At 34.8% G+C, this 11236-nt stretch overlaps 1 protein-coding gene across 2 annotated transcripts; it reads left to right on the top strand.

Moving 5' to 3' along the window:
* The first annotated feature begins 1257 nt into the window (after positions 1 to 1257).
* LOC110442355 (membrane progestin receptor beta-like) lies at positions 1258 to 7718 on the top strand. Of its 2 annotated transcripts, none has more exons than XM_021485917.1 (2): positions 1258 to 1430; positions 5936 to 7718. In XM_021485917.1, exon 2 carries the CDS (start codon positions 5946 to 5948, stop codon positions 6975 to 6977), a length of 1032 nt encoding a protein of 343 aa, XP_021341592.1. In that variant the 5' UTR covers positions 1258 to 1430; positions 5936 to 5945; the 3' UTR covers positions 6978 to 7718. The 2 variants fall into 2 exon arrangements, with proteins under 2 accessions (XP_021341592.1, XP_021341591.1); XM_021485916.1 differs by lacking the exon at positions 1258 to 1430 and adding an exon at positions 2509 to 2964.
* Positions 7719 to 11236: the final 3518 nt, after the last annotated feature.

Raw genomic sequence — 11236 nt, 5'->3', positions numbered from 1 at the left:
ATCTGAGATTAATATAGTTCATGATGCTCACTGAAAAGACATATGTATTTCATCATTTTATAGCATTAATTATACCATGAAATAATCAACACAGCATTTAAAGATCTTCCGCGGAAGAAGAAAGTCTGTTGTTTCGTTTTGATTTGATTGCTTTACACAGCACCCAATAACAATAACATATTATATTTCAATTAAAGGGAGATAATAACATATATTAATAAAAAGCAGTAATAATTATCACAGAAAAAGAAATGATCATATCCCAGGTTTCTAAGTGATTGGGTATTAATACAAATGTGATTCTTTCTCGATATAATACGAATGTAAATTAATTATTCCCAGTGCGCATTATCGGTTATGATTTGATAGTTACAAGAAGCAATTATTTGTATTTTATAATTTTGTCGATTTTCTCACACGCACAAGCATGCCTGACTTCTTAATACAATATAGCAGAATATACATTAACATACACATGTGCCAAGCAGAAGCCAAGAGGGTCCAAAACGAATAGATGGATAGAAAGTAAAAAGAGACGAATTCAAAGAGAGCTGTTCGTTTTCTCTAATCTGCATGCCTGTTCCAGGTTAACGTTCTAAGGACCCGGATATCTCGCAATTCTTCGATAAGCCTCTCCTGGTCATATTGGGCGCTTTTTTGGTATCTATTACTGATTTATATATATATATATATATATCATGGAATTGGATTGTAGATATATTCATATTTTTTCAAGAAATTTGATATAAAGAAATCGACATAAATATCAAAATATCCACTTTCTGATGCCAAGAAATGTATCGTTCTTGATATCGACAAATAAAAGTCTTGCTTTATTCAAAATAGCCTTGATATCAAGAAAAACTAAATAAAACAAAGCAAAAAAAGCTTAATCATTTACAAGTGTAGATTACCATCCTTTGTTTTTATAGTGTAAAAAACTGTTTATCATCTCAAGACCACGACCGCTTTTCACAGCTCGCTTATCATTTAATATCGAGTAAATTCTAAAATGCACCTTCCAACTAATTTGTAAAGCATTCTCAAAAATACGTTTCTGTCATTTTAATACAGTGTCGTTATTTATATGCAAGTTCATTGAATTTATATGAATAGTTGTTACCTGCCTCAACAAATTGGCGTTATTCAATTCGTGCAAACATTCTTAAATTGAAAGAAGGATACAACATACCGAGTAAGTACTTGTGTAATATTGTATACGTGTGTGTTTGCATAACTATTGAACATGTCTACGAGTGTGGCCGATCATGCAAAAGTAGAGCAAGAGATTGTATTCAGTGAGTGTAAACCATTGAAGGATATACATACAGTATCTTACCATTACTCTGCCGTACGGTATTAGTCAATTAACTGTAATCTGTCTACAAATCTTATTCTTTCTGTGACGTATAATAGATTCAGATTCAAAGGTAGGTAATTTACCGTAACGTGTGTGTATACAAATGTGATTCTTTCTGTGACGTATAATAGATTAAGATTCAAAGGTAGGTAATTTACCGTAACGTGTATAATATACAAATGTGATTCTTTCTCGATATGATACGAATGTAAACTAATTATTTCCCGGGCTTATTATCGGTTATGATTTCAAAGTTGTAGCAATTATATTTATTTTAGAATGTTGTCGTTTTTCTCACAAGCACCAGCATGCTTGACTACTTAATACAATATGGCAGCATAGGCATCAACATACACATTTCATTTAAAAAATATTTTGTTGTTGCAGTTAACAATAGTATTGGGCATAGGCATTGCCTATAACAGCCCTTACCATATAAAATGACATACATTTCAAACATATACTGCATATAAATTGAAGATGTAATATATTAAGTTTATAGATATATACAATGTAGGGTAGGCCGAACCAATAATCCAGTTTTATATATTCATATATATATGTGTGTACATAAAGATTAGCAGTCTAATTGGAATATCAGAGATCGTAACAGGGTAGATCTATTGTTTGGTTAGGACACTTCAAAGTCACCGTCACTACACACAGTGCCATATTAACCAGTTACACTAGAATTGCAAGAAATTAATGATACATAACATAATATGTGGTGCAATATAGTTAAAATCTTCCAGATTCAAAAATACACATGTGCCCAGCAGAAGCCAAGAGGGTCCAACACAAATAGATGGATAGAAAGTAAAAGGAGACGGCTTCACAGAGAGCTGTACGTTTTCTCTCATCTGCATGCCTGTTCCCGGTTAACTTTCTACAGACCCGGGTTGTAGCAGTTCTTGGTTCAATATAAGTCTACCCTTGTCAGTGGTTATAGAAAGGTTGCATTTCTATGTTGCCACGGCCATCCTTAATTAACACTTGCAGTACTTTTTATTTTGTTTTGAAGTGCCGTCCAGACTTGTTTCTTTACCTACACGTTTAGATTGATCAGTTTAAACAAACTTGAAGGTTGTCGGTATATTAGAATAAATGAGTACACCCTTGTACATGATTATGTGTGGATACGATGTATACTGAGTATATTATTATCTATAGGACAGCACAGATACATTTAAAATCGATTGATACCATTATACGAAGTTTGACCCAGCGCATTGCGTTTGGTCGATTGCTTCTTTTAAATACCCGGTATAATCTTTCGTGATATTAGTCATTCAGCGTAACGTCCCGAGTCCGCGTTGTTTATCTTGACAACCAGGTGACCGTTCGGCAGTACTCGGCTTTGTCCCTAATTGACCCGTACAGTAAACTTTCAAAACATTGTGTGCCACTATTTCCTCTCTGCATGTCACCCATTCATCGGGTGGCAGAGACTGTCAAGCATGGAGGGTTTTCTGTCACTCTGTGTCTACATCTGTATCCTGGCGTGCATTGGCTGCCTGGTCGACCGCGTATTGGCCGTTTCGGAGAAATACAACCTTTTCGCGAAAGGGCAATGAAGGAGGACTGACCAGATCTAGACCAGCCAGGTAGGGTGGTTTCTGGTTGTTTACATGGATAAACATAATTAAGCGTACAGATTTTTTTCAGATGTCATTCATTCATAGATAGAACCCAGAGTGGTTCTTAATATTACATATTGTTAGAATTAGAAATATTGACGACAGTGATGAACCGTTAACAAGTAAATGTCATTTCTAGTAAGTCCTCCTAGGTGGGACAGTCCCAGTCGCTATCCGCATCACATAGGCAGATATATGTATCTGGTGATGTGCCTGCATTTGCGATAATATTAACGTTTGAGTCACTTTTAGATGTGTTTATATAGACTTGGTAAAGCGGTGGGCAGCAGGGAAGCTGCGTGGGAATCGCAGGTTCGATTTCCGCCGGTGGAAGTATAGTTATCCTGTTACACGTGTGTACACATTTATTTGTTTGTATACATATGTATTGGTATATATACATTTTTTTATATAATTTTTACATATATACATATGTTGTGTGTGTGACGTTTGTGTAAAATGTGCTAAACAAAAATAAGATTTGTTAAGATTGATTTTCGGTAAAAATGCTTAACAAAATATATCTTAAATCTTTACAAAAATAATCAATTTCATTTCACAACACCATTGCAACACAAGTGTCTGTAGAACAATTGGTACCCGACTGAGAACGCCGCATTACGTTATCAAGTAAGAATTATTGTCAACAACAAGGGCTTAACATGCAGTCATGTACAGCATGAAAATGTGTTCGTGCGCTATGAACTGGTATAGGTCATTAACGATCGAGTAGGCGATGAAATAACGCGCCATGACTTGTTGGAGAAACTAGGGCTGTTGTGGTTATACAACCGTGACGCCTGTATTCCCGATCATACTTGAGATAATGTATTGTCAGAATTTTCCATGATGTTAATGAACCGTGTCTTCCCATATTTCCAGTTAATATAAACGGGTCCCGTTCACTGCACTGATCATAAGCACAGGGACTTGAGAATTTGTTACAGCTACATTTTGACCTAAACTAAGGTGTTCAGAGTAATTTTACACGTTTTATCATATATCATCATTGGAAGTGGCATTTTTTTTTTTTACCGAAAATCGACCTAAACCCCTAAAACGTGTAAAATTACTCTGGACACCTTAGTTTCGGTCCAAACATAGCTGTAACAAATTCTCAAGTCCCTATGATCGTCGTATGTATTTACAGTATGTGTATCTAAATTACTGGGGTACTTTCTGTACAATATTAACGTTAGGGTCAGATACATTTTGATAACTCAACCACAATAATAAGTTTTATAAACTCGAATCTACGAAAAACCGGGGTTATTCTAAAATATGTCATATAAAGCTAGTCACGTCTCTTGTTTAGAAGAAGTGATCAAATGTAGCTTATTTAAATGGACCAAAGACATAAAAGTTAGCATAAAAATGCCATTTGATTGGTATATATATATGTGTCCAAATCGGTCTAGGAAGACGACGTAGGATNACAATCGTCAAGGAACCTTAAAAAATTATTTCTGATAAATTCAGTATATATATATATATGTGTAGGTAAATGTATGGGTGTCAGTATAATATGCATGTGTATATATATAACAGGATGGTATAAAGCTATATGCATTGTTTTGGAAGTCAAAATTTGCAATTATTTGCAACACAAATACTTTTGCTGAGTGCATAATTTAGTCATCCTCTGACAGAAGTGCAGTTATAGTTATATTTACAAACGTTACTAGACGAGTTTATGTCGTTCACAGTTGTGAACAGATGTTACCATGGTGACAATAAAGTCAACAAGCATGCGGCGTATGTTCACAGTCATCTGTCTGTAGAAATATTTGTATTTTCACAACTTTTATATACATCGCGTGTCGTAGCCGAACAGTCCTTTTATATATCCTGTGTCGACGCGCTAGTTCGATTTGTACACAATTATATACCGCTGAAATTGCATTTATAATGTTCACTATACATATATATTAAGTCCGGAGGACATTTAAATGAACTACGTTTGTATGACTATTCAATACTATTTCCACACAGGAGAAAAAAAATATATTACATTAGATCTTCATGGATGTGCCGTGGTTTTGATAGAAAAAGCTCCCGTCTATTCTGAAGTTCATTGCATGGCTAGGTTTAGTGCGTGGCTGTATATGACAAGTTTCAACTTAAAAAAATACATTAAAATTGTTTCGTTAAAAATTATATCTGATTTCAAATGCAATATGGAAGATAGTCAGTCATATGTTTTTCGCACATTTATGTACAATTTAAAAACAAAATATTAGTTGTCAAAGTGTATTAATGATTTTCAAATTAAATCATTGGCGATACGAGAACACAGATTATCCGAAAAACATTTTAGAATTTCTCAAAGATTTTCCGACAGCCCAATGGAATAGAGCTAAACTATTCGAACCACAATGAACAGGGTATGCTGTGGGTGCCTTGTATCAATGAACGCTTTGTCAGTATATCAAATTAATTTCTACATCAGTGTTCCGCCTATTTATAACATACAGCTAAAGAAATTATGAAGTATAGTTTTAAAGCTTCCCAGTCAGACGCCACTTAAAGACACTGTCTCGCTAAATAGTCGATACTGTTTCGGTGCATGTTAAAAATACTTAACATAGAAACTCCAAAAGAACACCCAGCTCACGGTTATGGGTGAAGAACGATCGACGGGTTTGATACGTAGACCAGCTGTGGTATCCGTAAACGTGTAACATACTTCGGATATTCTAGTGTCGTAAAGTTACAGAGACGATTGGTGTTTACCTGTAATAGACGCGAAGATAACTGATCAATACTCTTTGAAGCGAAACCCTTACATTTATTTCTAGACTTAGACAATTGTTACTAGTGATGGGTGAAGTTTATATTGATTACTTCTTCCACTATTTCATAGTTTGATACTGTGGAGAAGGAGAATCAACCAAATAACTATTTAATCAATATAGATTATTCGTTTTTTCATTAACAGATCTGACGATATGGGTCCATGCATATTGCCAGGAGCGGTGCACTGGATTGTGAGATGTTTCCGGGTTCAACAAACGATATCAGCAGACGACACCCACCTTCTTTTCCGAGAACCGGGTGTGCTGACGGGTTTCCGACCGGAAAACAAGTCATGGACCCACTACCTGTTCAGTGTGTGCCAAGTTCACAACGAATCCGTCAATATTTGGTCGCATTTGGTCGGGTTCGGTTTGATTTTTTGCACTCTATATCGGTATTTGACCATCCACATTAGTGCCGACAGTTCACATTGGTTTGTGATATTCGCATTCGGAATCTGCTGTCTCATCTACACTGCAATCAGCACGTTCGCTCATACGTTTCACTCCAAGTCAGCGTTCATGCACTACACATGTTTCCAGTTCGATTATTTGGGCATTGGATATTTCAGCCTCGGTTTCGCGATTGTCACGTTCTACTGCAGTTGTCACCACCATTACTTCCCCATGCTGGAGTACTATTTCCTGCCCATCAACGTCCTGCTCAGCTGGATCGGTTTCATGTGTTCAAGTGTTGCAAAACTGCGGTACTGTCGGCCATACCCGTTTCAGCGTAAGCTGTGGAACATCTGTTCCTTCGGCTCCCAAGCTGCGAGTGTGTTCGGTCTTGTGATAGTGCGGTACTGGGATTGTTGGTTGAACGATGCCTGCACCATGTCTTCCTTAAATCACCACACACGTGTCTTCATGGTATCCACAATATCTGTTTTCTTTTTCTCTAGTCATTTACCAGAACGAGTCTTTCCGGGAAAGTTTGATATTGTCGGCCAGGGTCATCAAGTGTTCCATGTTCTGTGCGTAGTGGGGACACTGTTGGAGTTTTGGGCTGCTTACACCGACCTCGAGACGTACAGTAGCAAGCTTAAAGTCGAGCCTGACACGTCCGGCATTGTCACAGCCATGGTAACCTATGGGGTCTTGTCTCTCATCACACTGGTCATCCTCAGTCCTTTCACCAAACGCAGAATACAGCAGGACATGAATGTTTCGAGCAAATGCCAATAAAGATAAATGGCCTTATTTTTTTTAGTTCAAGCAATGTTTTTAAATATACATACGTTGAGTGGGGTTTGAATTGAACATTTGAGTTTTATTACTGTCACCCTGGTAAAATACTAGCCGCTTCCTACCGACTCGGCTACTGAGAATTTCTCTTCGCTAGTTTACTAGAGGTCCCAGGTTCGACTCCTAGCGGAGGCATTAAAATATTTGATGACATTTGTTAAAATGTCGCCCACATAAGGACCTCTGGTTAACTAGTCTTACTCTCTACCCAATATGCTAAACAGGAATTCTTTCTACACGAGTCGGTAAGAAGCGGCTAGTATTTACCAGGGTGACATTACATACACTGTTTGATTGTTATAGCCAACTTTGTTTGTTATTAAAAAACATCATTTGCAGTTAAATGTACCATGTGTTTGTAATAACAAATGCGTATATACACACAACATTTATGTAATTACACGCCACCTGTATTTGTATTTAAACTCACTTTGCGTTTGTAATTAAACATATGATTTGTTTGTTATGATAAATACGTGGTGTTTGATAGTACATATGCAATGAGTTTGTAATTCATGTACTGGTTGTTTGTAAGAACACCTTCAAACATATGGTGAATAAACACCTAATGTAGTTGTAATAATACATACTTTGTGTTCATAATTCCACATATTGTGTCTGTAAATACACCTACTGTGTGTTCATACTTCCACATATTGTGTTAATACTTACACGTACTGTGTGTTCTATCATCATTGGAAGTGGCATGTAATTACACATAATGTGTGTATATACTTCTACATATTGTGTTTGTAATTAAACGAATGTGTGTTCAAACTTCTATATATTGTGTTTGTACTTACACATACTGTGTGTTCATACTTTCACATACTGTGTGTTCATACTTACAAGTATTGTGTTTGTAATTACACATATTTTGTGTTCATACCTACACATATTGTGTGTGTAATTTCACATACTGTTTGTTCATACTTCCAGATATTGTGTTGGTAATTGCACATACTTTGTGTTCATACTTCCATATATTGTGTTTGTAATTACACAAAATGTGTGTTTATACTTCCACATATTGTATTTGTAATTACACATCCTGTTTGTTCCTACTTCCACATATTGTGTTGGTAATAACACATACTATGTGTGTTCATACCTCCACATATTGTGTTTGTACCTACACTTACTGTGTGTTCATAATTCTACATATTTTGTTTGTAATTACACCTACTGTGTGTTCATACATACACATACTGTGTTTTCATACTTCCACATATTGTGTTTGTAAATGCACATATTTTGTGTTCATACCTACACATATTGTGTTTGTAAGTACACATACTGTGTGTTCATACTTCCATATATTGTGTTTGTAATTACACATAATGTGTGTTTATACTTCCACATATTGTATTTGTAATTACACATACTATGTGTGTTCATACCTCCACATATTGTGTTTGTACCTACACCTACTGTGTGTTCATAATTCTACATATTGTGTTTGTAATTACACCTACTGTGTGTTCATACATACACATACTGTGTTTTCATACTTCCACATATTGTGTTTGTAATTACACATATTTTGTGTTCATACCTACACATATTGTGTTTGTAATTACACATACTGTGTGTTCATACTTCCACATATTGTGTTTGTAATTACACATATATTGTGTTCATACCTACACATATTGTGTTTGTACCTACACGTACTGTGTGTTCATACTTCTGCATATTGTGTTTGTAATTACACATATTTTGTGTTCATACCTACACATATTGTGTTTGTAATTACACATACTGTGTGTTCATACTTCCACATATTGTGTTTGTAATTACACATACTGTGTGTTCATACTTCTGCATATTGTGTTTGTAATTACACATTTTTTGTGTTCATACCTACACATATTGTGTTTGTAAGTACACATACTGTGTGTTCATACTTCAGCATATTGTGTTTGTAATTACACATTTTTTGTGTTCATACCTACACATATTGTGTTTGTAATTACACATATTTTGTGTTCATACCTGCACATATTGTGTTTGTACCTACACATCCCGTGTGTTCATTCTTCTGCATATTGTGTTTGTACTTACACATACTGTGTGTTCATACTTACACATATTGTGTTTTTAATTACACATATATTGTGTTCATACCTACACATATTGTGTTTGTACCTACACGTACTGTGTGTTCATCCTTCTGCATATTGTGTTTGTAATTACACATATTTTGTGTTCATTCTTCTACATATTGTGTTTGTAATTACACCTACTGTGTGTTCATACATACACATACTTTGTTTTCATACTTCCACATATTGTGTTTGTAATTACACATATTTTGTGTTCATTCTTCTACATATTGTGTTTGTAATTACACATACTGTGTGTTCATAATTACACATATTGTGTTTTTAATTACACATATATTGTGTTCATACCTACACATATTGTGTTTGTAAGTACACATACTGTGTGTTCATACTTCCACATATTGTGTTTGTAATTACACATATTTTGTGTTCATACCTCCACATATTGTGTTTGTACCTACACTTACTGTGTGTTCATACTTCTACATCTTTTGTTTGTAATTACACCTACTGTGTTCATACTTCCACATATTGTGTTTGAAATTAAACATACTGTGTGTTGATACTTCTGCATATTGTGTTTGTACCTACACATACTGTGTGTTCATTCTTCTGCATATTGTGTTTGTACCTACACAATATGTGGAAGTATGATCAGGGCCCGTATTCATGAAACCGTTCTCATGCTCAGGCATGGATTCTGTGCTCAAGCACATACTGTGTGTTCATCCTTACACATATTGTGCTTGAAATTAAACATACTGTGTGTTCATACTTACACATATTGTGCTTGAAATTAAACATAGTGTGTGTTCATAATTCTACACATTTTGTTTGTAATTACACCTACTGTGTACTTCCAGATATTGTGTTGGTAATTGCACATACTTTGTGTTCATACTTCCACATATTGTGTTTGTAATTACACATACTATGTGTTCATACTTCTACATATTGTGGTTGTAATTACACATACTGTTTGTTCGTACTTTCACATATTGTGTTTGAAATTAAACATACTGTGTGTTCATAATTCTACATATTTTGTTTGTAATTACACCTACTGTGTTCATACTTCCACATATTGTGTTTGAAATTAAACATACTGCGTGTTGATACTTCCACAAAATGTGTTTGTCAATGAACATACGGGTTATTTTAATATAAATATGTAGCATCATGGGAGTGTAATCATTTATACTGTGTATACAATATGATACTGTGTATTTGTTATTTTAACAACGATGTGTTGTACTTTCACACACACCTTTTTATTCAATTTATTGTATGTTTATAATTATACATACATATACATGTATGTACATTTACACAAATATCTGTGTGTGTTGGTTTTTAAAAGTGCTTTGTGATTCGGGATATTGCCGCAGATGTGTCTCTCGTTTAATTGTGCCATGCCCAATTCATCGCTGTAAAAAATGGCGTTCTTATTATATTATGTTCTCTGTTCTACGACACTGCCAGTATACTAGCCTAAAACGTCAAGACGCTATTCATTTATGGTTTTTAATGCATCTTCCTAACAATTATAACGGTTTATTTACATGGTATTGTCCAGTTCTTATAATCTATTAACAGCAATAACCATCTCACGGAAACTGTTCGGGTATTTCCGTTAAAATTGTTTGTGTAATCAGGAACCAATCATGACGTAACGTCAATTTAAAATTATGACGGAAAATCGCGAATAGTTTCCGATTGACGTTCCTTAACTATAGTTGAAACTGTAGCCATAGAAAGCACAATCTTGATAATAAGAAACTGGTGCTTCCGTTAGTTTGTCTAATAGTTTGTTTAAAATGTATCTCGAATAGTATGAAACCACAAAGAACGACAATAAAATATCGTCTTGTTATTTTGAATGTAAATAAGGATTGAAATATATCTTTTTTTACATTTGCCAGTGCGCATTATTGAATTTGTTTGAACTGTGTTAAATGCTATCACAAATGTTTGAAAATGCATTTTAATCCTTTAATGCAACAAAGTTCTTTTCTTCCATATTTTCAAAGATGCCGACGTCATAATATTTTAACGTTGGATACCATTTAGCCTAGATTGATTTTCTACTCATTAAACAATCATAAGCGAAACATATGCCCATTTCAGCTATTT

This window comes from Mizuhopecten yessoensis, unplaced genomic scaffold, assembly GCF_002113885.1.
Source record: "Mizuhopecten yessoensis strain PY_sf001 unplaced genomic scaffold, ASM211388v2 scaffold716253, whole genome shotgun sequence".
Classification (NCBI taxonomy): Eukaryota; Metazoa; Mollusca; class Bivalvia; order Pectinida; family Pectinidae; genus Mizuhopecten; species Mizuhopecten yessoensis.
This window is presented reverse-complemented; position numbering and strand designations above follow the sequence as displayed.